Source organism: Myxine glutinosa, chromosome 1 (assembly GCF_964187855.1).
Source record: "Myxine glutinosa chromosome 1, kmMyxGlut1.1, whole genome shotgun sequence".
In the NCBI taxonomy this organism is placed as follows: Eukaryota; Metazoa; Chordata; class Myxini; order Myxiniformes; family Myxinidae; genus Myxine; species Myxine glutinosa.
The window spans coordinates 99,260,673-99,288,013 of record NC_136261.1 but is presented as its reverse complement, the minus strand read 5'-3'; the positions used below and the strand labels follow the sequence as shown (position 1 = coordinate 99,288,013).

Sequence of the window (27,341 nt, the reverse complement as noted above, 5' to 3'; positions counted from 1 at the left end):
ACCCACTCTTTTCAGAGAAAAAGCCTAAAAATAACTTTTAAATTTTAAGCAAGTATATACTTGAAGTATGCGTGGGCTATCATGCTCTATGAACTCTCGTTATCTTTCATCTTGCATGAGTGACAGATACCTAGAGCAATTTCACAAGAACAGGTGAGGTGAGACTTTTCCTCATATAGACAAACACTGAAGCAGCTACAACTTAGATACAGGAGAGAAATACAAATGGGGTTTCTTTGAATTTCAAATTTTCAAACAGTATCCATTTGTCTGAACTAGAGCAGAAATTTAATTACAAGCAATAAACTAGAACGGTAGTCTGTAGAGAACAAACCTCTGCCAGTCTGACCAGTTTACATTTTGTATCCCACCAATAGGCCGGATCTGGATTCGGACCTGAACCAAAATCTAATCTGCTTGTCCTTGTCACCTAACCAACTCATCCACCAAGTTTCGTCATAATCCATCCACAACTTTTTGAAATATCATGCTCGCAAAAAGGGGTGAATACATAACCTCCATCCACATTTGATGGCGGAGGTAATTATCAAGATCTGCAAAATGGAATTAAACATTCACAGCTAAAGAAGACAAAGGAGAGGGAAAAGTAAAAAGTCGAAAAGTTTATTTAAAGTGCAAGAATAATTTCACTTTAAGCAAGTTTTCACACAAACCAGATATGAGGTTTTAGAGAAAGCAAATTTTCAATTAGAAACAAGAAAAAGAGCAATCGGAGATTGCAAACCCTCACCAGGATGTATATTCAGTGGTTTTTAAAGCTTTTGTGTTGAAACAAATATAGCGGCCGAACCACGTGACTGATGACGTCATTATATATTTTTTTCTCCACCAATTTATGCCTACATGACGCTCAATAAATTTCATCTTCATCGGATGAAGTTTTGTACTTGGCGAATTATGATGTCATAATGGAGGAACCTATGACATTAACATGTTTTATTCCCCATGGAGAGTTCTTTACAATGAGGCATGTCTCAATTTTTTCTCTTCAGCGCTTTCCGAGATAGAGGTGCAAAGTTTTTCGATTTTCCAAGATGGCGGCCGAACCACGTGACTTATGACGTCATAATTATCATTAAAAAATTCTGCAGGCGGAGTTTCACCTGTGGTGAAAATTTCCTGTCAATCAGACCAACGGTTGCAGAGAAACTCATATTTATTCTGTGCGGACAAACAGACAAACAGACAAACAAACAATCAAACGGACTCAAATGCAATACCCTTATCCTCTGGCGAGGGTAATGAACACTATTGATAGATTATTTTAAAACAGGAAAATTAAATTTTCATATTTAACAAAGAAAGAACCCCACAAACCTTAATCCTGACATGTGATCTAATTTTGCTATACTTTCCACAATATGATTATTTTGGGGGTAAGAGGGAGGTTAAAAAAACAACACCATCGAATACAAAAGTTTTGATTCCATTTTCATTGGGTGCATATTAGGCTTTCAGATTAGCAAAATACAGAGAAAGATGTGTACACAAGAAACGAAGGAAAAGATCAAAACAATCCATCCTTCCTCACGATGCTGGTGTCAAATGATAGCTAACGGTCCTTGGCAGTGGAGGCCTACAAATCAATGGTAGTGAGATTGCTTTGAAGAGCAGAGGGAACGGTCACTTCTGGAACTCTGTCTGCAGCCAATGTGTCATGTGACTCCATTCTCATCATGTGATCGCTGTTCACCGAGCTTGGATTATTGCTCCCCTCCAAAGGCTTCAATTCATTCTGCAGAGTAAGAGGCAAGTCTGGCATGCTTTGTACAAAGAATATGGGTCCAAAGTTTGGCAAAACCAAAAGCATTAATCTTCATCACAAAAATAGGTCCCGACCCACCAAGCGGAGTACAGTACACATTACATATGAAAACTCATTGGATTGCTAGCATGGCTGGCTTAATACATAGTTTACAGTAGGCAAACATTTAGGATGAATGAAAGACAGTTTGAATAGATCTTCAACAATGTGACTTCTTGGATAATAGTTATAGCAGGCTGGCCAATGCACACATTACGATATAGGTTACAGACTATAAAAGGATCACACACTTACAATTCAGTCTACGATACAAGCCGATTCATCAATGTGTGCCGTCCCTGGATGGTAAACTGGGTGTCTCATCTGCCAGCACTAGTTGGTGGATATTAAAGATCCCACTGTGTCCTTTGTGAAGAGTAAGTGACTTATCGTTGGTTCCATGAACAAATGACATTGTGTATATATATATATATAAAATATATATATATACTGTATATATAAAATATATATATATACTGTATATATAAAATATATATATATACTGTATATATAAAATATATATATATACTGTATATATAAAATATATATATATACTGTATATATAAAATATATATATATACTGTATATATAAAATATATATATATATATATATATATATAAAAAAAAAAAAAAAAAAAAAAAAAAAAAAAAAATATATATATATATATATATATATATATATATATATATATATATATATATATAGGTTCACAAATTATCAAGTGACCACTATATTCGTCATGTGTGTGCGTCTGTGTGTGTCTGTCTGTCCGCAGCATAACTACCCGATGCTATCATCCGATCTTGATGAAACTTGGGTGGGAGGTTGATATCATGATCTAGTTGTGTCCTGCCTAGAGTGGGCGTATTGCGCCCAAAAAAGTTGTCTTTTTAGGGGGTAATCGATTTCAAGCCACATCTTCTCCGAGGGGTTTGGTGGAATCTGACAGGGGTTTCGATATTTGGTTAGGCGTATGTCATGTGTCTAGCCCCATGTAGCTCGATTTTGCATTCCCCCCCACCCCATTTTTATTTTTTTTTCATTTCATTTTTCTCCGAATTTTCGGTATTGTGTAGCTAAGTAACCTCATAACTGATTATACATTATTTTCTATCTCATTTCAAGGTCAGTAACCTTCGTTTTGACATTTCCGGGCCTGGCCTGTCTGGTCCTGTTTCGGTTAAGCCTAGGTCACACATAGGCGGATATTTTGGGGACTACTGGCGACTGCCGGCGATCAAGATTTTTCGGCGACTACTGGCGATTTCGGGTGGTCAAATATGGTCAGGCAGCAGTATGGCGACTGCAGGCGGCCACATTGCGACTGCATTGCGACGACGCCCCGAGTGGGATGGCGACTGTTGAAGATCGACGACGACTGCATTGCGGATGCATGGCGGCAGCATGGCGACAGTCTGGCGGCTAGATTACGACCGATGGCGGATCGCGGCGACTGCATTGGGGCCGGGTGGCGGTTTACTCCGACATCCGCAAGACTGCAATAAGACCGCCGGCGATTGGAGACGATTCACACAACTTTTTAAGTCTTTATTTCTCTATTTTACATTTCACTTTATTCATTTCAATGATGTATGACATGAAGCATAAAGATGTTTGATGTACAATAACAAAGTTAATAAAGATGTATCATTGTAATGTAATAATCAAACTTTTCTGCAGGGAGAGAGAATGGAAATAAAGTCCAACAAATTATTTCCACTGGTCCCAAGTCCCATAAATAAAGTTTCCAAAGGACCAAAGTCCCAAAAATAAAGTTCCCAAAAGTCCCAAGTCCAAACAATAAAGCCATATCCTTGTCGGCACCACAGGACCTCACTCCACGGAGACCCTCACACCATCCTGTCTTACCATGGAATCGTGGTATGTCGTAATGCAGTCGCCAGGCAGTCGTATCTCTGTCGCCAATGGCCGTAACTCGGCCGCCACTAGTCCTACTACTGTCGTCGTCAGTCTCCCATAGCCGCAGGGGAGACGTGGCAGTTCTTCTGTAGTCGATATGCAGCCGCAACAGTGTCGGCCCGTAGTCGGGAAGATGCCGCAGGAAGGCCGTATGGCATTCGCATCTCTGCCGTGCTAGCTGCTGGGGCGATTGCGGAAGACTATGAGCGACTGGGTTGCGGCCGCTTTACGCTCTTATTACAGATATCGAAGACAGCATGGCGGTTCCATCACGACAGCATGGCGGATTTTTTTCGATTGCGACTGAGCGCGCCATTTTTAAACATTAAAAAAAATATTTGGCCCCTTTGCGGCTCTTGCCGACTGCAGCCGACCTGGGGAGGATAACCACGACTACAGGCGACCGTCCATTACGGTTTCATTACGATTGTCGGCGGGTGGTGGCGATTTTTTCAGTCGCCAGTAGTCGCCGACAAATCCGCCTATGTGTGACCTAGGCTTTATAGTCCGTCCTTTGTCATTGAATACCGCTCGCTTGTGAACCATCGTCGTCTCCTGACTTGTTTTTATTTAAAAAAAAAAAAAAAATTGGGAGATTTTTAAATTTTGAATCTTTGTTGAAAGCAATTGAAATTTTTAATTTTTTTTTAATTTTGAAATTAAATTACTCAACTACAAATTCCTATCACATTTACTTGAATGTCATTCCTCACCAGTCAGTTCGTATATTTGGGTGAAAAAAAACAAAACATTCCAGGCCAAACCCACAAGGTGGTACCATTAAACCCACAATGATTTGTACCATTACAGCAGAAGTAGTAGTAGTAGTAGTAGTAGTAGTTGTAATTGTAAGCAGAAAACCAGTAAATGACGGAAGTTTGGCAAAGTCATTTAATGGAAAACTTAGCAGTGAGTTGTTGAAAAGTTCATTTTCACAATTTTGGTGTCGAGCGACTGCATGATACCTTGGATGGACAGGGATTAAAATGAACATTTTTGTGTTCATTTCCATTCAAACAAAGAGGTAAGGTCTGGAAATGGTAAACTTTTGAGACATTAGCCTCTCAAACAAAACTTTGAACTTGCACAAATAAATTGTGTTTTAAAAGAAGTTGGTTGTGGACACTTTCGCAATGAGAAAGTGGACGAGTGATGTTATGCCAACCAAACTATTTTTAGGCCTAAATCCCATGACAAGAGCAAGTAGAGTAAATTGTGTGTGGATAAAAAAGCTGCAAGGTCAGTTGACATGATTGGTTAAGAATGGTGAGGGGCCATCAAAATATTATAAACACAAAAATTTAATTTCTGGTTGCCCCCCTCTCCACCCTACCCACCTCAACTTACCCTGCACATGGAATTTGCAGATCAATCCTTACACCGATGGATAATAATACTTATTACTGAGAGATTGATCAAGTACTCAGCAGTTCAGATGCCGGAATGCCATGACAAACACACCTCGATTCCTAAAGCTTTCAGGATGTCAAGTTTGCACATGGGGCAGGTCCTGTGCCCCAACAACCAAGGATCCACGCATTGCCGATGGAACTTGTGTCTACAACACACACAACCACAATATGATGAAGGAATCTATGCAGTTCAGGGATCATAGTTCGACTTTAGGGCTGAGAAAATATAAACAAAGTAAGAGGTCCAACAAAGGTTTACCCTAAAATTGCAAGTGGAAGATCAAGAGCAGTACAACGTATTCTTTTAACAATTTGTCACATAACAGGGACATAGAAAGTTTGATTTGACTCTTCGAGTCTGGATTTTTCCTTGTCCCAGCTATAATTGGTGTTTCCCAGGCAGTTGCTGCATCTCTTGGCTGCATCTTAAGCAGGGTGTCCAAATTCCTGTATAAACTGGCACAAGTGGTCTCGTCTTCTCGGATAGTCCTCGACAAAAGATACCTAATCCTCACACAGATTATTTCCACATTAGTCACATCATGAAGAACCCAGGTAGAAATGTATAGACATTGGCACAGGTAGCAGTATACTTGCTATCGCATATTCTGGTTGTTGTGCGGGCCACAGCTCATACACTACAAATAAATTCAGACGTGGGTGGTCGGAAGTCATGAGTGATTGGCCACCAAAACGAGCAATTGAAGTCAGAGGAAGGATGGGGAGAAGTGAATGGAAGTCAGCAATCCCATGCCGCACCAATACCTGCAGGGCAATACCCGTAGCACCTCTCCCGTGCTGTAACTTTCTATGCAGATGGAGCACGGTTCAGAGTCTGGCTGCATCTCCTGAAAGATATAGAAAATAAACCACAACATTTGACAAAACACATTGTATGTGTGTTACGTTCAGGCAAGCATGAAAAAAAAATGTATCAGGTGCAGTCTTAAAAATGGAGGGCAATTGACCTTTTCAAAGCATCACATATATGTGATAGAAGCACAAAATAAACATTATTACCCACATGCATGCAAGTCGAGCTTGGTCTTTCAAATTTTTTTTTAAATTTCCGTTCAAGCACAAAATATTAAGCAATTATCTGCTTACCCATGACAAACAACGTTAACTTTGGTCAACCAAATTCAGGTTTTGTATGCTGTCCACAAAATAATAAACAAGCATTCTGAGTATTGCGCTGCAATACATGTCCCCTACTGGCAGTCTGTCGTCCGGAAAACTGTTGGGGAAATTACCAAAGTTCAAAGTGCCATAACTTTGTCAAAAATGATCGAAACGTCGTGAAGTTCGAACTTGATCTGTAACTTATCATGAGGAAACCATGTATGTACCAAGATTGAAATCATTAGCATTAAGAGTTTAGGAAAAAAAGTCTGGAAAACTGTTCTTTGCGTGACGGACTGACAGACGGAGGGATGGAGTGCAGACCTATAGTCCCCTCCGGTGTACACCGGTAGAGGCCTAATAAAGGGTACCAGCAATACTTGGCTAGAGGCATTCATAATGGGAAAACCTTAAGTCCAAATGGGCCCTGTACTGCTCTTTCTACAGTCAAAAGGGGTGGTACATTCTAGAAGCTTTGATGCCACACCTCATACTACGCAGTTGCTTTCCATTGTTATATAACAAAAAGTACCGAACACATTATTTTACACTTCACCATAAGCCACAAACCTACAATCAACTGGTTACAAAATACGCAACTACCACTGATAAGCCCTCTTCCGACTACACTCTTCTTACCTGCACAATGCTATAAACAGCCCACCGCATGGGGGGTAATCAAGCAATGCTTGTGGAACATTGCACTCATCAATGCTGCAAGTCACAGTAAATCACACACACCTTGCTATCTTGCTGAACAGCTCGCTGGGGTAGACCGTTGATGGCACGTTTTGCCACAGTTCGGAGTTTGTGCTGCATGCCATGCACAGGCGAGACAGAAGGGAAATGATTGGTAAAAGGCGAGACAGTTGGATTCGTTTGTAGCTCAGAAAAATATGTAAGAAGCAGAATATGATTGCTAAATCGCCAAAACAAGTAGATGATCCAAAAGGTATTTTGAGGTGTATGTACATGAAATTTAGCTTCATTATCACACCGATGGCTGAAAAAATGCGGACGCAGTTATCAGTATTTAAATGCCAGTTTTGTTCTGCATTGCACAGATTCTTTCCACATTACTGTCACATGATGCAGAAACAAAGTAGAAATCTATAGACCCTAGCACAGGTGGAATTCGAGATTTACAAACAGAAAGAGAAACCAGAATTTCAAGTAAAGAACCAGTCTCAATAGATTGACACCCAGTGCGATACAAAACCATTGAAATATGACACATGCAGCGAAGGAGGTGAATGTACATGGTGTTTCCCAGGCAGTTGCTGCATCTCTTGGCTGCATCTTAAGCAGGGTGTCTTTGACTACAGTGCCAACCTCCATGTCCAAACATGGAGGAGGTTCAGTGATGTTTTGGGGTTGTCAGCAGGGATAGGGGAGGGAAGACGAGCTTTACAGTGATCTCAAGCTATCAGTGGAGCTCGTACATAAATTACTTGAAGGACAAATTCAAGTGTACTTTTACATTAAGGATATTAGAAGAGATGAATGGATAAAGATTTGAGTTTGGGAGACTAGCGCCATCGAGCCATGGGTTCAGATGGGAATGCAGCGGTGCAAATATAATTGGATGAAAACAAAAATATTTATATATAGAAAAGGCAGAAAAGAGGAGCAGACAAAATAAATAGTAGTGTTAACAATGCACTGCGTCCTCTACTTCTCAGACTCTATCTCACGTTGCACATTGTTGGACTTCATGCCTTCGTGTACTGTACAGTGCTGTACTGCAGAGGTTCTCAACCTATTGCACCTCAAGGCCCACTTGAGTATATGTCAAAAAGGTCAGGGCCCACATAGGAAAGAATGACAACTTAAAAAATTAGGATGCTCCAAACTTAGTCATATGTAGCTTTATTTGGTTCCTTATTTAAGACATTTAAGCCTTAAATATGGAGTGCAGATTATGTCAGCGGGATACTTGGGCTCGCTTCTGAGAACCAGTCAGATCAGGCCATGGTGTGATGGGTGAGAGGCTGACACGCAGAGTAACATTCAAAGTTGCTTTCAGTTTATTGCTGGTCTTTGATTTTATGCCAGTCACAATTGAAGACCTTGTCTCACATAGGTACAGTCGTGGCCAAAAAATACTGGCACCCTTGCACTTTTTTCAAATAATGCACCATTTCTTCCAGAAAATTGTTGAAAGAAAAAATATATTTTGGTATCCACATATGTATTTCTTTGGTTTGCAATGGAAACCCCCCCCCCCCCCCCCCCCAAAAAAAAATCTGAAACAATTACTAAATCTTAGCTTATTCCACACAGAAATCCTAAAATGGCCCGGACAATATTATTGGCACCTTTTCGAAGTTGTTAGAAATAATTAGATTTCAAGCAGGTGATTCTCCTTTACTTTGGAATTGAACTTACCTGTGGTTAGTTGCAGGTGCCTGCAATATAAAAATCACTCATTCAACAAATTTGAATAGAGAAAAGGAGCCATTCTGCTGTTTTGTGTCACTGTGTGTACTGCAATGAGCATGGAGAAAAGAAATAAAGCCAGAGAATTATCTGAAGAGTTCGGATACAAGACTGTAGCTAAGCATGGGCAATCTCAAGGCTACAAGTCCAACTCCAGAGATCTTCATGTTCCTGTGTCCACCGCAATGTTAACTCAATGTTATCAGGAAGTTTAAGGCCCATGGCACTGTAGCTAACGTCCCTGGATGTGGCCGCAAGAGAAAACTTGGTCGAAGATTGCAGCGAAGGATTGTTTGAATGGTGGAGAAAGCACCTCGATCAACTGCTAAACAGATTCAAGCTGACCTTCAGACACAAGGTATGACAGTTTCAACCTCACACCATCCGTCACCAACTCAATGATAGGGAGTTCTATGGTAGGAGACCCAGGAGGACCGCACTGCTGAGAAATAGACACAAGAAAGCCTGACTGGAGTTTGCCAAAACACACATGAACAAGCCAAAATCATTATGGGAGAATGTCCTGTGGACAGATGAGGTCAAATTAGAGTTTTTTGGTAAAGCACATCATCTCCATGTTTACAGAAAACAAAATGAAACCTTCAAAGAAAAGAACACCTTCCCTGCAGTCAAACATGGAGGAGGTTCAGTGATGTTTTGGGGTTGCTGTGCTTCCTATGGCACTAGGTGCCTTGGATGTGTGCACGGCATCATAAAATCAGGAGATTACAAAGGCATTTTGGAGCACAATGTTTAACTCAGTGTCAGAAAGCTGGGTCTCCGTCGAAGATCGTGGGAGAGGGGGGGGGGGGGAGGAGGGGGGCGGGAATCTGAAAACAGCAGTTGGGAGAAGGCACCCTTCAAATCTGGGAGAATTGGAGCAGTTTGCACAATAAGAGTAGGCCGAACTACCAGTAGCGATGTAGGAAGCTCATTCATGGCGATAGGAAGCACTTGACTGCAGTTATTTTGTGTGAAGGCCGTGCAACCAAATATTAAGTCTCGGGTGTCAATACTTTTGTCAATGCCATTTCTTTTTATTTTATGATTTAATAAGATATATTAAGTTTTAAATCAAAAGCAAAGGTTCTATAATATTAGCAGTGAAATAAAGAATAGTGGAGACAAAATACTTTTGTAAATGTCAACTTATTTTCAGAGAAAATTGTGAGTTACTTGAATAAAGTGCAAGGGTGCCAATATTTTTGGCCACGACTGTACCTCCGCGTAGTCCCTGCCCTCGTTCGTGGGTAGATGCCCTTGTTCATTATCCTAAAAATAACCAAGTTTGGTTTAAATCCCTTCAGCTGTTTTGAAGCATCACATTTTTACCACTGGACAGATTTCACATCAATTGGTGAAGCGTTTTTGGAGAAGGGATTTTTTTAAATATCGGCTTTCAAGCTAATATGGCTACCAAAACCAGTGGCATAGGACATCAAAAATGTACATTCTGCATATGTATGGGTGAGGGATCACGTTTGTGAAGTTTTGTGTTGACTGGATAAGGTTCGTTTTTCTATCCAAGATGGCTGCCAAACCACGTGACCTATGACATCATTTTCAAACTATATGCAACAATGGTGTTGGATGACATTTGTAAAATTTCGCATCGATAGATTCAGCGGTTTCAAGAGATATATGTACTTATTTAATATTTTCCTTTAATCCAATATGGCTGCCAAACCATGTGACCTACAATGTCATAAATTTAATATTTCAATACAAATGGGTCATAGATAATATGAATGCAATTTCAGATTTGAAGGACAAGGCATTCGATTAAAATATTTATGGCTGGTATACCACTTCACTTATCATGTCTTCATTATCACGCTTTTGTTCCACATTGGGAGTACTTGACAATGCGCCAAGTTTCTAATTTTTCCATTCAGCGATTTCCGAGAAATATATTTTTAATTATTTGTGTGTAATCCAAGATGGTTGTCAGACCACGTGACATCACAATTATCATAAAAACATTCTGCCTGGGTGTCACTCCTACCCTGAAAGTTTTGTCTCAATCGGACATGCAGTTGTTGAGAAAAACGAGGTTTAGCCCGTACGGACGGACGACCCGAAAACATAATGCCTCCGGCCACCTTCGGGGGCGGATGCATAAAAAAAAGGATTTATGTTTATTTCAACTTTGGAAATTTGATTGGGAACTCTTTTTGGGGGAAAATACCCCAATAGAAAGAATGACAAGTCAGGAGATGACGATGGTTCACGAGCGAGCGGTATTCAATGACAAAGGACGGACTATCAAGTCGATCGTCAAGATAATCGACGATTGATGCATCAAATCGGGACCATAATCAGTTATGAGGTTAGTTAGCTACACAATACCGAAAATTCGGTTTGATTCCGACAACTTTGAAAATTTGACCTTTGTGACCTTTAAAGGTCAAAGTTCGAAGATTCTGAAATTGTTGGAAAACTTGTATTTCATGACAACTCGTGAACCAATTACTTCGCTTTGCCTTGAAGATATACCTTAGAAATCCAGAGATGAAGCTTAGCTTATGCCATTTTTAAACAAAGAAGGACATGGTTCTAAATTATTTTGTAAAAGTCATCAATTTATGTATTGGATAAAATTGTTAACTTGGTAAAATGATGCACTTAACTTCACCAATAAAATAAGAAGAGAAACCATTGTTACTCAAAATAGGAACCAAATGTGCTTGTACTACCTCGACCTTGGCAGCCTGTGCAGATCTCCAAGCATTTGGTCCATAATGGAGAATCACCAGAGCTATGGACACTGCGACTAGGACAATTGATGCCACAAGTACGCATAACATGGGCACTTGCCAGGAGAAACCAGCGTCCAGAGACAGCCAAGGTGTGATGACTACCCAAACTCGCTTATACTCAGCCAGTTCCCACAGTTTACGACCATTAACCTGAGAGGTCATAACTGCAACAATATTTCCTGTGCCTGGAAAAGGCATGAAAATGATGTTAGGAATGGGCACAGGCAACACACCACACATTATTATACCATGCGGATCAAGCTCTTCACATATGTAAAAGCACAATGTGGACTGCATGAAGACGAGCAAACAGAAAGCTTGAATGGTTCTTATAAGGACTCAAACATAGGGATACATTTAACAGCACACATGTTTTTGCAAATTTTTCGACAAGAAAGTAGTTCCAATCAAATAGGCAACTAAACCCCCCAAAAACACTATCTGTTGAATTCCTGAAACAATTGCCCGTTACACGTTAGCAAAGCCAAACCCAAGGCACAAACCTTCATGCCGCATCCGTACAGTGGAATGCGTATCAATGTTGTTGGTAATTATGACACCAGTGGCGCTGGATCTTGCAGCATTCAAAATTTTAGTTTTAAACGTGCAATTTCCACGTTTTACAAGTGCAATCCAGCTTGTGTTACTCATGTTTGAAGGAGTAAGATTGTCTGGCCAATTTACAGATTCTGTGCAAGGGTTCAGGACAAAAGACAAGTTCACATAATATTAAACTGCGCTAAAAAAGAAAACATATCATATGTATTATGAAAAAATATGCATATCATGTTGAATATAAAACTGGCATTAACATTCAAATTAAAAGAGTTTTCAGGTAAACACTAGCAGTGCCGACCTGTCGCTTCACTGATGGGTTTATGCAAAAGACAGCATGTCACACTTCACTATAGATACATACACACAAATATATTGTTGCAGATCCCGGGTCTGTCAAGACGTACTAAGGGGGGAGTGTTAAGTCCCCGTTTCCCCACAGACACCGGATCCACGGGCCGTCAATCGCGAGATGAACTCGCGCCCGGCAGGTTGCTTAGCAACTCCAATCGCCAATCCCCCAATCACGGGTCGAAGGGTTATCGACTGTGTCCGAATACCTTCGGGACCAAATGGCCGGGAAGACCGGGAATTGAAACCCTCGGGTTCCCACACTTATTCTAATCAGGTGTGCCAAGCGGGTCGCACGGTGTGGGTTGCGGTTTTACCCTGCGTGTTCTACGGGCCTAATTGAGCAGCCGGGTTCGGTTTCGGACGATGCTGGGTCAAAGGGGAAGAGGACGCACACGAGCAGGTCGAGAGGAAACAAAATGTGCACGTCTTTTATTCACAATAGCACAGAAAAAAAAACGAGAAGCAGACTTAACAATTCTTACCTATCTTAATCCCAACATAGGCGCCTGGCACACTCGCACACACAGGGAATGAATCACACACCGGTTAGACTCGTACCGGTGGACGTGCGGACGCCGACTCGGGTCCAGCCGTTCCTGTGCGTGGAGTACGGATCGATCCGGCAGACAGCACGAGGGAGGATCGCACGGAGGACGACCCAGCACGGGGAACGATCGCTCGGAGGAAGATCCAGCTCAGAGAAAGATCCAGCACGGATGACGACCCAGCTTAGATGAAGAACCAGCTTGGAGGACGAACCAGAACAGGGACCAATCAGCAAGAAAAAGAGCCAGCTCGGAGGACGGTCTGCTTGGATGAAGAACCAGCTTGGAGGACGATCAGCTTGAAGGACGAATGAGGAGAGAGAGCTCAAAAAACGATCGGCATGGACCTTTATCTGGTGGAATGTTCTTCTGGAAGATTCCACGGCCTCCCATTGGTCGCTTATTGGTCACGTGCAGTCGTTCATTTAGCTACGCCATCCTCTGGAAGGTTTCAGGGCCCGTGCTCACGCCTAACATGAAAACAACCTCTTCTTTCAACCACATGGGGGGTTAGAATCCTGCCTAAATCAACACATATCTGCTTTAATTACTACACAATGGGAAGGGAGCTAATCTTTACATTTAATAAGAAATAACTGACTAATGCAGGCTACATGTTGTCGTGTAATTAACTAGAGGGGGTGTCTTTTATTGCAAAACCGTAACAATATATATATATATATAGTTACGGATTCGTCACTACCGTTGTTGTGGTTTTCATCCACTATAAACATTTTTGGTTCCATGTACTATTATTGTTATCGTTTAAGGGAAATAGAGATTACTATTTTCAAAAGGTAAAAAAGTTAATGTTTTAAATGAAACCGGAACCGGACGATGACGACGAGGAAAAGAAGGCGGAGCGAGTGAGTCAGAAAAGAAGCCGAGCTGCTTCAAGGTCCTTAGCGAACGTTGGTGAACGAGGGTCACGTGTGAACTTTGCGTTTCCTGAGAAAGGGATTCCTGTGACAGAGTTGTTATCGCAGTGACAGATAAACCTGCGTGACAGGTTTTGCGGTTGATTCCGAGGAGAATCATCGGAGTGCTGTTACGCCACGAGAACGGGCCGTCGGCCATTTTTACCTTGCGCAGGATTTGCGCTTCGCTCAAGGTTTTTCACCTCGCTTCAACCATTTTCACCGCATTCAGACGTTAATCTGGTGTGTGTGTGTGTGTAACGTGACTTTGAGTGGGAAATCTGCGGTTCGCCGATTGGGAGCCGTGGAACGTCCATACCCAAGGGTGTGATTTCCCAGTCGCCTTGAGGGCACCTTTGCGCAGCTTTGGCAGCGTGACTGTGACTGTCATCCGAACGGGATTCTGGTCTCGATTAGACATCGTTCTGACGATCACTGGAGTGGATCGACTTTGGCTTGATGCCGGAATAGAGACATTGGGAATGTTCTTCTTTTCGCTCACTTGGAGCACAGTGAGTTATATTGCACGAGCCTGATGGTACCATCATAGGAAATATATATTGGTTGTACAATTGATTACTATTGTTGTTGTACTGTTATTCTTGTGTGATCTTAATACAATACTTGTTTGTTGGTAACAATTGGTGTGGTTTCACCATTGATCTTTGACATACAGAACAACACATTTTTCTGCCGTGACTCCTCTCGGGGCTCGGAAGTACACCGTAGGTGGGACAACGCAGTAGGTGGGACATATCTAGTGTTGTAAAACTGTCGCATACACGGGGTTAGATTAAACGCTAGGGGGAACCACACCTATATGTCACACATAATTAAAAGTTAGTCCCAAGTCTTTCTCAAAACCGGTCGTTCCAGTGTTAGTAGGTTCGACTCGGGGACGAGCCTGACGAGGGATGGGGACAGCGTTATGGTTTTGAGGTTTGTACAGTGAGTTCAATAAATGTTAAATGTTTGCCCCCCATAGATAGTCACACAAGCAACATGTAGCCTCATTTGTAGTATAGTCATTTCTTAGTATGTGTGAGAATAGGCCTTTTCCTATGTTAGTTCTGCGTTGTGTAAAGACAGGAGAATAGGCCCTACTGCCACCGGTCATCCTACGTCTGTAGCCTCAACCCCTTTTGCATTAACGTTGGTTCATATTGGGCGAGTTAACACGAGGCAGGCAGAGGAGGATCGGGGCGGAGTCGAGGCGGAGCGGCAGAAGCAATGACGGTAGGCACGAGCCGTCAATCAGAGCTCGAGGGTGGTGGCATCAGAGGGCATGGTGAGAAGAGTCTGGTGAGTTCCAGAAGGTTCGCGGGGCGTACCTATATAATCCGATGCACAAAGCCCTCGGAAGGACTTGCAGGGAGTGAGAAAGACATTTAAAAGGACTTGCACCAGTTACGGAAAAGGACTTGCACCAGTTACGGGAGAAGGACTCGTTGTTGAACTTACAGCCAGAACGTGTGGTGCTTGATGAGCTTGATGAGCCTTGCCGCACTTGCATAAGAACGGCTGAGTATCCTCCCCTTTGCGGTAAAAGTCCGCCCCTTGCCGTTCCGCTCGATATCTCCTTCGTTCGAGAGATACGCTACGAGCCCCCGTCTTCGCCTATCACCATCTTCGCGGGACGCACGTGGACCACGGAGAGCCGGACGGGGCCGATCCTGGACGACCTCATCGGCGCGTTGGTGAACATCGACATCTGCAATCCCCTGTGTGAGTGTGTGAGACGGTGCCCCAGGGATAAGTAAGACTGTCTAAGCTTGCTCTGTGTCTCTTCGTCCTTGAACTGTAAATACGTGTGATAATAATTAAACCCATCTGTTCTTTCTTCCTGATTCGATCGTTCCCGTGATTTCTCCATTTGACTAAGCGTGGCACGAATATAACCGCTTAAATGGCATGAATATAACCTTAAATGGGGATTAATCCGGTTATATATAAGCGGTTATATTCCCCAATTAAATGGGGGAATATAACCGCTTAAATGGCACGTGCTTAAATGGCACGTGGCACGAATATAACCGGTCCATTAATTGAGACTGCGCGGAACACGTGTACGCAAACCGCTCGGCGTACTCCAACCTCACGTGGTTCGTGCTTAGACTTGCTACCTCGTTTCCGTGGCGGCGCGAGTACTTAGGTACGAGCGAGAATTTGGTCCCGAAACCCTATTTTGCGCCCGCCCGGAAAGGACGTAATAAGTCTCGGTTCCGCCAGGCCAGTAAAGGCAAGGGGATTAATCCCCCCTTGATAAGGGGAAGAAGGCCGGCGAGAGAACCGTAACAATATATATATATATATACAATATATATTTTATATATATATATAAGAATATATATATATATATATATATTTTTTTTTTTTTTTTTTTTTTTTTTTATACACACATACATATTGCATGTGCAGCTGTGAGTGTCAATAAGGATGCAAAATTAAGTAAAATACATGAATCAGGATATTTTATATGTAGGCCTACTATAAAAGTGAAATTGTATATTTGTTTGTTTATTAGGGTGCATCATAACGCCCAACTATTTTAAAAAAGATGTTGGATTGATCTGTCCCAAATTTTATTTTGTTCCAATCATAAAATAAAGTTGCTATGCAAAATTTGGTAAGGTTTGGACATCATCTTCTGGGTCCACCTCACCATTTCATATTTTGAGTCGGTGGTATCAGAGTTGGAAATTTGACACGCAGCTGTTTTGAGGCCCATAAATAAAAATGAAAGGACTGACTGATTGCTACATATAATAACTCTTTGTAAAGGTATTATTGTGCTCTGTAGCAATATATCATCATCATAGGGATAGGGATACAATTCATTTATATACAAATAGTCAAAATAATGATTTTTTTCAAAATATGGATATAAAGCTAAATGAAGAGTATTTTTAAAATATAATATATAAATTAAAGAATATCCTGAATGTTGTAGTCATCTTGTCTTTACAGAGATCTTTTAACTAGACAAGATGATTAAAACAATTATTAGGCTATACTCTAATAAAATTGGATAATTGATTTATTTGTTGTACATAATTATGAAATGACATTATTGTTACTAATACTACCTTTTTCTTTCAGATAAAACAATGGATGGCACAGTAAAGAAAGCATCTGTTGCAACAAGAGAGTCCACCAAGGTGTTTGGTCTTGGAAGTGCCATAACTGAACAAGATTCCCAGATCAATGGCACCAGACTTCCAACTTCTTTACAAGTACTACGTTGTTTCATGTGGCACACGGAAGATGGCAAACTTGAACGACGCTCTCGGTGGGAATCAGCAAAGCTTGTACTGCAGAAAGTGACACCATTTTATGGCAAGGCTAATATTCCTATCATCTCTGAACGCAAGGCTATTGAGAAAATTATCAAACTTGCAGATGATAATTCCAAGCTTAGATCAATCCCTATCAACCGAAGAACAACTCAAGCAAGCATCACAAAGGTGAATCAAATGGAGATGAAATTTATGGAGACATTTCCCTTGTGGCCCAATGATGCTAGTTCTCACATCAAGAATCCTGAAGACTTAGCATTCCTGGAATCTATGAAGACAGATCGCTGTGCAACATTTGGCTGCCAAGATAAACTGTTGGCAGATAAGATGCAGCGTAAAGTGAACCGCGAGGAAAAAGAATCAGAGAGGCGAGCAAGTATGGAGCTGGAGTTCAACATAAATACTACAACCACTGTGTATAATATTAGTGACAGTGATGAAGAAGTAACTCTTGGACCTTCAACAAGCACACCAACAACCTCAAGAAGTCATCATCGTTTAGTTAGACCTGGCACATCAGTTTTCATGCCACATGACATCCTGAAGAGGCCCAGTCTTGTTTCACTGGCAACAAGGATGAAGATGACACCAACCCAACAGGCTGCTTTCACAGAAGCTCTTATTGAAGAAACAGGAGGGGATGTAGCGAAGGTGTCAACATCATATGCTACAGCAGATAAATCAAGACGCAAAATTGGACAGCATATTGCTACTACCTGTAAGTTCAAATGGATACCTCCGAAGCTTGCTACGTTGCACTGGGACTCAAAGCTGCTTCCATGCTTAACTAACCAAAACACTTTTGAAGAATGCCTGGCTGTGCTTTTGGGTTCTCAAACTGATATGAAGCTGCTGGGTGTTCCATCCTACAAGCCTGGAACAGACCGTAAATCTGGAGATATAATTGCTCAGCTGACTAATAACCTACTTGAATCATGGAACTGCCAAGAGAATGTTGTCAACTTGACATTTGACACAACTGCATCTAACACCGGCCACATCAGTGCAGCTTGTGTAACAATTCAACAACGGCTTAACAAAGCTCTTCTGTGGTTAGGCTGCAGACACCACATTGGTGAAGTCATTCTTACGCACATTTTTACTGATCTTAAAGTTGAAGCATCTAAGTCACCAGATATCTTCCTCTTCTCAAGGTTTCGCAAGAACTTTGAAATGTTTCCACACACATTCAATGAACCACTTTCACGATTTGATCCATCTCAACTAAATGAAGCAGCAACAAGTTTGACAAGTGACTGGCAAAATAATGTTCTCAGACTCTGTCACACCGAGCAATCTCTAAGACGTGATGATTATTTGGAATTTGTTGATCTGTGTACTGTATTCCTTGATGGTGAAGTAGCTGAACATCAAATAACCTTCAAGCGTCCTGGTGCACTGCATAAAGCCAGATGGATGGCGAAGCTCCTCTACTCAATCAAATTATGTCTCTTCGAAAAACAAATCGCTGATCTTCCAGCAGGTACAATTACCACAGAAAAACAAGTGCCAAAGATCAGAGAATTTGTCACGTTTGTCACTCTAGTATACAGCTCCTGGTGGATGACATGTACCTCTGTCACCGATGCCCCATGGAATGACCTGCAGCTCATCTCCAAACTGAAACAGTATGAAGCTGTCAATGCTGGAATCTCAAGAAGTGCCCTGAAAGCCTTCAAACGACATCTCTGGTACCTCACAGAAGAGATGGTTCCACTTGCCCTCTTCAGCTCAGTTGTTCCTCATGACCATCGCCGTGCTCTGGCAGACAGACTTCTGGAGGTTCAGCCAGATTTTCCAGTAACCAACCCACAAGGACGGTTTGGTACTGGGTTTGGAAAGCCCAGATTTCCTGATGACTTGACTGAGAAGACCACTCTGGCTGATTTTGTTGGACCAGATTCATGGTACCTATTTCATCATCTGAAGCTTGACTGGGCATTTCTAGTTACCGATGTTCAGGAATGGACTAACTCTGCAGCCTACCAGACATCATGGACTAATGTTGAAGCCTTGAATGTGGTGAATGACTCTGCAGAAAGGGGAGTTAAGCTTAGCTCTGACTTCCTTTCAGCAGCCAGAAGTGAAGACCACTACCAAAATGTGCTACAAGTTGTTGAGCACAACCGCAAGGAGGAACCGAATCTTCGAAAGCGAGCAGCTCAAGACTAAACTGTCAGAAATATCCATGAAAACTACAGTATCTTTGTTTTGTTTCTATTTTCATGTTCATCCATAGTCAGATGTACTCGTATTAAGATGATAAATGCTAAGATTGTGTATATATGATTCTACTGTAATAAAAATTATATCATTCTGGTATCTATAATACATATGATTATACCAATAAAATCATGATTTTGACTATTTGTGTATAAGTGAATTATATCCCTATCCCTATGATGATTATATATTGCTACAGAGCACAATAATACCTTTCCAAAGAGCTATTGTATGTAGCAATCGGTCAATCCTTTCATTTTTATTTATGGGCCTCAAAACAGCTGCGTGTCAAATTTCTGACTGATACTACCGACTCAAAATCTAATTTGCTGAGGTGGACCCAGAAGATGATATCAAAACCTTACCAAATTTTGCATAGGAACTTTATTTTATGACTGGAACAAAATAAAATTGGGGACAGATTGTTTTCTTGACATAGGGGTGTTTGATGCACCCTATTGTTTATAATGCTTCAAAAACCAAAAACAAATATTGAACCAAATATTTGTTTGAAGACCCCAATTCTGTCTATGTAAATGCGTATCATAGAGCACCACACGGTGGTAGGCAGTGTTACAAACCATCCATTATATAATGTGAACCGTGGTGTCTGTTTGGGCAATTTGTCTGACTTCCTTTTACAGCAGACACTTCCTTCTCCATGTTTGAAAAGCTCCACATTTACTTTTGAAATGATGGGAGAATAGGCATGAATCATGTTTATGAGAAATTTATAATTTCGCAAGCGGGATATTCTACTCTTTTTAGACAAATGCAACCTCCGCCACCTGATGTTGCACCACCATTTTATGATGAGGGGTAAAGGTAGCTCAGAGACTTGGCTGAGTGAAACAAAGAGTGCAACACAATTTGCCTTCATTCAATGAAGTACATGAAATAATTTAAACTGATAGACTAACTTAAACTTTTCCCGTCCTAGGGACGGATACCTTTGCTAGTCTTATTTAAAGAGAGTTAAACAACTTGATAATACGTATTACGATGATGTTGAAATCTAAGTGAGAATAATTTGAAATTTTCAAAATGTTTTATTTCACTCATTTTAAGCCGAGGTTCAAACCAAAGCAAACAATACTGAGCTTCGTAGCAAAGCAGAAGTGATTTTTGCTCACGTCAGCAGAGATAGTTGATGATGATGTTAGCCGACTTCCAAGCAGATGGAAGATTACCTTGGGTAAATTATAGAGTGAATAGAGCAAAATGTTTGTGAAGTACAACATGTTGTCTTTTGATTTGCTGATGGGTAAAAATACCTCGATTATACATACAAAGAAAAAGATTGTTGTCATGGCTGTAGTTGTTATTTGTGTGCTCCTATGTACTTTCATACATTTTTATATTGCTTCAAGAAGTTTTACGAAATATGATTTTGTGTTCCATCCGTGTCCATCATGCTTTATTCTAAAAGGTTCCTCCTGTCATTGAATAAGAAAAATGTTACCGTTGAAACCGTTACATTACGCTCCAAGTCCTGCTGAAAAGCATTTTTTATGATTACACGGACATGACGTTTTATAACTTTGAAATTTTGGTTCCACGTTAATCGACTATTAGCTTTCCAGTCATACCATTTTTAGCTCACCTGGAATAAAATTTGTTCAGGTGAGGTATTAGCATGGTGCGATGTCCATCAGCCAGTGAGTCATTGAGGCTGTATGTAAACACTGGGAAGTTATTTGAAACTACACACACGATCTTGACGAAACTTCACCACAACCTTCATCACCTCTGATGTACCAAATTTTGTTCACAGCATTAAAAAAAAAAAAAAAAATACGGGTCTAAGGTGCTCTTACAGGGGGTTTGCACCCCCCCCCGCCCCCACCCCCAAATAGGCATTTGCTTTTTTTCTCCGGAACTACACACAATTTCGATGAAACTTGACCACAACCTTCATCATCCGTGATGGACAAAGGTTTATTCACAGCATTAGATTCTTAGATTAGGATTAGATTAGGATAGATTAGGATAGATTAGGATTAGATTAGGATTCTTACCAACCAAACACAACCACGGTCCCCGAAAAGGCCAACCCCCGCTTTGCGGGGAAAAATGGCCTCTTAAAAATAAATAAATAATAATAATTAGAGAAATGTGAGGTTTGCTCCCCAAAATAGGTATTTACTTTCTTTTAATGTTACATATTTCGTGGGTCATTCTACTCGGTGAGCCCAGGGGCATTGTCCATATTTTTTTATTCAACAACAGGAACCCTTTAGAATGAAGCATGACTAACACAAGCGCACACACACTTCTCATTTTAGTTATAGTTCTAAAATTATACATCTTTCTTCTCTATGCCCCCATCCTCATGGAATTTCTTTTTAATTAATTTAAAGCTTTAGCAAATAAGTAAAATCTCAAATGACTATAATGTACAAATCCCTTAATATTACCTGTATTCTCATTACATAATTTTTTTTTTTTTTTTGTATATAAGATCGAGGCTCGTGAAAGAGCTAACATTAATCACACAAAAAATCAAAGACACATAAAACATATAATAAAGGGAGCGGTAGACAAGATGTGGAGAGATGGGGAAGCACACAAGTAGAACATTTGAGAGCAGGACATCGGGAGATCTGTGGGGGGGGGGGGGGGGGAGAGGGCTTGGGGGGAGGAGGTGTGGGAAGGGGAGGGGGGGGCGGGAGGGGAGAAGTATAAAACACAAGGACAATGCAAGGACCTCCAGGAAAGAAGTTGGTATTTCAAAAAAGTGGTTCTGGGGTCAATTAGCGGGGGTACAAAAGATCAAGGTTTTGGATGGGGGAAGACAAGAGATGGTGGGGAACAGCTGTTTTAAAGACCTGGAGGGAGGGGTGGGATTGAAGAGAGTGAGGAGTTTGTTCCAGAGGCGGGAGAAAAGAGGAATGAAGGAGTGAAGGTGAGCAGAGAGACTTGATTTTGGCAGTTTAACCATAAGAGGGTTGCAGGCAGATCTTGTGCGACCTGTAGGAATATTTTGGGGACAGAGCCCAGAGAGAGCTGGGGGAGCAAGGCCGGAGAGGAGTCGGTAGAAGACAGAAAGACCACCAACTTGTCTGCGGTGAGTAAGTGAAAGGCCCTCAGAGTTAGGTTCATCGCGGGAGATTCCAATGATTCTGAAAGCTTTGGTTTCAACATACCAAACCAAAATACATACATACCAAAAAGTATTTTATCATAAAAGTACTTTTTTATCATAAAAAAGTTTCATACATACCAAAAGTATTGCTTTCGCATGCAAGGCCATCATTCCCTGCTGCATGCATCCAGCCCTCCACGCTAACAACGGGAGAAGCATCGCCATATACCGAGTCAGAAGAGACGAGGCATTGAGACCAGCTGGCTGTAGCGTTTTCCCAGAAGGTGACATTGATGTCAGCAGTGTTGTGGATCGAGAACCAGGCCACAGTAGGTCCCAACGCCAACAGCAGCCAGCAGACTTGTACAATGTTTTGGGTAGGCATCTTGTCCCACCCCCTCAACCTCAGGGTGTCCCAGGCAACTGAAAATGGTACCACAAGCAAAATATAAAAACGTTAAATTGCTTAAATTATTATTTAAGGAAACCTAAATATTTAGAACTGTATTGTTGTTGTTCAAGCACATCCTGCATGTGAAGCTATGCAAATGGGGTGGTAAAGAGAGAGCGAAAGAGGTAGAGGGGGGAATACAGAGAGAGGGGAAAGGAAAGCGGGTAAGACCAAAGACTACCATAAGCCTTATTAAAAGGTTGTTAACAAGCCAGTTCTTATAAGATCTAGATTGTGAATTCCTTGAAAATAAGCATCTGGGTGTTCAACATGCTTGCTTGATTGGCTGTAAAATGCACAGATTTGATTTTTGAATGTCATTTTTGAAGATTTTCTAACATTTAGCGAGAATGTGCCAAGATTTAGCGATTTAGGCTCAAATTGGAGATCACGTTAAACAAGCATTCTGAGTATTGCGCTGCAATACATGTCCCCGACCAAAGTTCAAAGTGCCATAACTTTGTCAAAAATGATCGAATATGCAAATTTATGCACGGTTGATGCTGGTTTTCAAACTTGATCTGCGTTATGCTGAGACACATGTGTGTCATGCCTCGCCTCGTTGATAAGCCCGCAAGGTCGCTCCGTGGAGCAGCCTGCAACGTATTGCACTGTGTGAATTATATAAATTATTACCAACTCACGGTCTGAGGTACTAGCGATTCAAGAGATATCCATTAAAAAAAAAAAAAATTCGTTTAATTAACGATATCTGCCAAACCACGTGACCTATCGCAAATTCCAAAAGGACATTTTAGTAGACTGACATGCTGAACAGATCTGTGAAGTTTCCCCTCGATTGGATCAAAAATGAGGGAGGAGCTCGGTTTTAAAGGTTCATGCTTAAAAACGTCATAACTCTGAAACCAAGTGACGCATGACGTCATGCTCGCTGACTTTTTTGTTCGTCATGGGCATGCGATTCTGCCTGCAAAGTTCGGCCTCGATCTGTTCAGCCGTTGCAGAGAAAAAGAGGTTTTCGTGTTTTCACGAAAAACAATATGGCGGCCGAACCACGTGAACTGTGACGTCATAATTACCATTAAAATATTCTACAGACCGAGTCCATCATATGGTAAAAAATTTATCTCAATCGGTCCTATTATTGCAGAGAAATTGGTTTTTAAAGGAAATTAAAACTTATAATGGCACTGCGTTAAGGATCATCAGAATTATCAGAATTACCAAAGTTCAAAGTGCCATAACTTTGTCAAAAATGATCGAAACTTCGTGAAGTTCGAACTTGATCTGTAACTTGTCATGAGGAAACCATGTGCCAAGTTTGAAATCATTAGCTTTAAGAGTTTAGAAAAAAAGTCTGGAAAACTGTTCTTTGCGTGACGGATGGACAGACTGACAGACGGAGGGACGGCGTGCAAACCTATAGTCCCCTCCGGTGTACACCGGTAGGGGACTAATAACAGCAGATAACGTAACACATGTGGTGGTTTAATCCCATTCTGTGGATCGGGCTACCAAATCAGTTTGTTGGCATGGCTTATGCTGGATGGTTTTGTCTTCCCAACAGCCAGTCAGGGCAGGAATTTGGAATTCGGTCAGGGTGCTGGAGATAACTCGCCTACTCTTCGTCAAGGACATCATGGGATCTTCAACATGCACCAAAATAATGCGAGCAGACAGGATACCCAGTTTAATGTTCATCCGAGGGATGTTGCACTTTGTGTTGTAACAAACACCTTTGCTTGCGAAACACCAATCCGACAATAGTTGGGTGGGAATCGAACCCACACCAGATAGCGCAAAGGTAAGTGCACCAACTCTGCAACAAATTAAAAATAAACTATCTCGGTCAGAATTGACCAAAATAAAGCAAAACAGATATCCGATGAGTATAACTATAAGAAAGCGAAGCGATAGTAGAAGTTGCCATTGTGTTCTTCGTATATTGACAAAGCTCAAGTATGAAGTTCACCCAACAAATCCAAGTACCATCAATGTGTTCTCCTCACAGGAAGGACATTGTATCACCTTGGCCTTTAAAAGAGTGATTACAGTATTATCAAATACTATCGATCTTTTCCCATTAAAGTTTAAACTATTGCAATTATAACGCTACGGCATGGGACAGGTAGGTGCTTTTATACCACACAGGTAGGCACCTCGACACGAGACAGGTAGGTGCTTTGACAACAGACAGGTAGGTGCTTTGACAACAGACAGGTAGGTGCTTTGACAACAGACAGGTAGGTTCCTTGACACCAGATTGGTCGGTGCCTTGACACCAGACAGGTAGGTGCCTTGACACCAGACAGGTAGGTGCCTTGACACCAGACAGGTAGGTGCCTTGACACCAGACAGGTAGGTGCCTTGACACCAGACAGGTAGGTGCCTTGACACCAGACAGGTAGGTGCCTTGACACCAGACAGGTAGGTTCCTTGACACCAGATTGGTCGGTGCCTTGACACCAGATAGGTAGGTTCCTTGCCACCAGATTGGTCGATGCCTTGACACCAGACAGGTAGGTTCCTTGCCACCAGATTGGTCGGTGCCTTGACACCAGACAGGTCGGTGCCTTGACACCAGACAGGTAGGTTCCTTGCCACCAGATTGGTCGGTGCCTTGACACCAGACAGGTCGGTGCTTTGACAACAGACAGGTAGGTGCTTTGACAACAGACAGGTAGGTGCTTTGACAACAGACAGGTAGGTGCCTTGACACCAGACAGGTAGGTTCCTTGCCACCAGATTGGTCGGTGCTTTAACAACAGACAGGTAGGTGCTTTGACAACAGACAGGTCGGTGCTTTGACAACAGACAGGTAGGTGCTTTGACACCAGACAGGTAGGTGCTTTGACACCAGACAGGAGACAGGTAAGTGCTTTGATACTAGACAGGTAAGTGCTTTGACATCATCAGACAGGTAGACGCTTTGACAACAGGCAGGTAGGTGCTTTGACACCAGACAGGTAGGTGCTTTGACACGAGACAGGTAGGTGCTTTGATACTAGACAGGTAAGTGTTTTGACACCAGACAGGTAGGTGCTTTGACACGAGACAGGTAAGCGCTTTGATACTAGACAGGTATTAAGTGCTTTGACATCATCAGTTCAGCCAGGTAGACGCTTTGACAACAGGCAGGTAGGTGCTTTAACACCGGACAGGTAGGTGCTTTGACACGAGACAGGTAAGCGCTTTGACATAATCAGACAGGCAGACGCTTTGACAACAGGCAGGTAAGTAGGTGCTTTGACACCACATAAATAGGCGCTTTGATACTAGACAGGTAGATGCTTTGACACCCGGTAGGTAGGTGCTTTGACGCCATGCAGGTAGGTGTTTTGACACCTGACAGGTATATGTTTTAACACGAGACAGGTACGTGTTCTTGGTACTATCTAAACATGTAAAATACCAGTTTGATATTCAGTCCAAGATACGACAGGAATGAAGAGCCGAGGTCAAGCAATTGCTGAATTGTAAAGAGAATATGTTTCCCTTCCTTGTTGGTTTACTTCCGAGTTGGTACACCGCAAAACAGCTATTCACTTCCGCCTTCTCGACCTTTCCTGTATCGCTTGATCGTCTCGCAAATACAGTAGCTTGATATGAATGGCGGGAGCGTTATATGGCTTATTTGATTCACTTTAGCACTTACTTCACTTAATTTTAGATTTTAGTTTTACCGTGTTTCAATGTAAAAATCTACCAACAGTATAATAATCCTCAAAGAGCGATCAAACTGATGATATGAAAGCTGTGACACCGATACCTGTACCTATACACCGCTCTTTCTACCCAATAATAGTAGAAGAGAGTTAACAAAGGATAACATGCGATGAAAGCTGTGAGCAAATTTATTTAACAAAATAAACGATCACGTAAAGTCAAAATATCAACATCATAAAAGTATAAAGCAAACCAACACCTTGGGCAGATTTATACCTGGATGATTAAGCCACTGGGTTACAGGGTTACAGAACAGTTCAGGCAAGGCAGGAAAAAGAGATTGGGCTTGACCCCACTTAGTGCACACTCGAAGATACATGGTCTTGAGGGAGCTAGAGGGTTGTATAATGATCCACCGTGGATTCACAGGTGTAAGGTTCACGTAGTCAGGACACTTTATGTGTCCATAAGCGCTGACCCGTGTGCAGCAACAATGTTCCCCCAGACGATCAATAAGCTCAGTCTGCAGCAATCCTCGTTCTGCCCATTCGGCCAAGCAATTATCAGTGACTTGCAGTCAACTCGATCCACCAGCCACCATAATTACCATAAACAGGAGAAGGCGCTCCTTTGGTGAAAATTGCGTCAATCGGACCAACAGTTGCAGAGAAAACGAAATTTAGGGGAATAATCCCACAAAATGCCGGCAGAAGGGATATACATACAAACATCCACCAGACGGACAGACAAACGCTGTTCCAGATGACATTGCCCTAAAAAAATTGGTATTCAAAATAAAGTTATTCAACA

The 27,341-nt window shown here is 41.7% G+C and overlaps 1 protein-coding gene across 1 annotated transcript; it reads right to left on the bottom strand.

The window, feature by feature from the left end:
* Nucleotides 1-608: 608 nt before the first annotated feature.
* On the bottom strand, nt 609-26,523 carry LOC137426723 (RING finger protein 148). Its single transcript, XM_068115539.2, has 8 exons — nt 26,278-26,523; nt 22,592-22,876; nt 11,982-12,167; nt 11,416-11,663; nt 7,022-7,093; nt 5,924-6,006; nt 5,208-5,304; nt 609-1,756 (listed from the first exon to the last, which is right to left on the bottom strand). The coding sequence occupies exons 2-8, from the start codon at nt 22,836-22,838 to the stop codon at nt 1,598-1,600; spliced, it is 1,092 nt and encodes a 363-aa protein (XP_067971640.2). The 5' UTR covers nt 22,839-22,876; nt 26,278-26,523; the 3' UTR covers nt 609-1,597.
* Between the last annotated feature and the right edge of the window lie 818 nt (nt 26,524-27,341).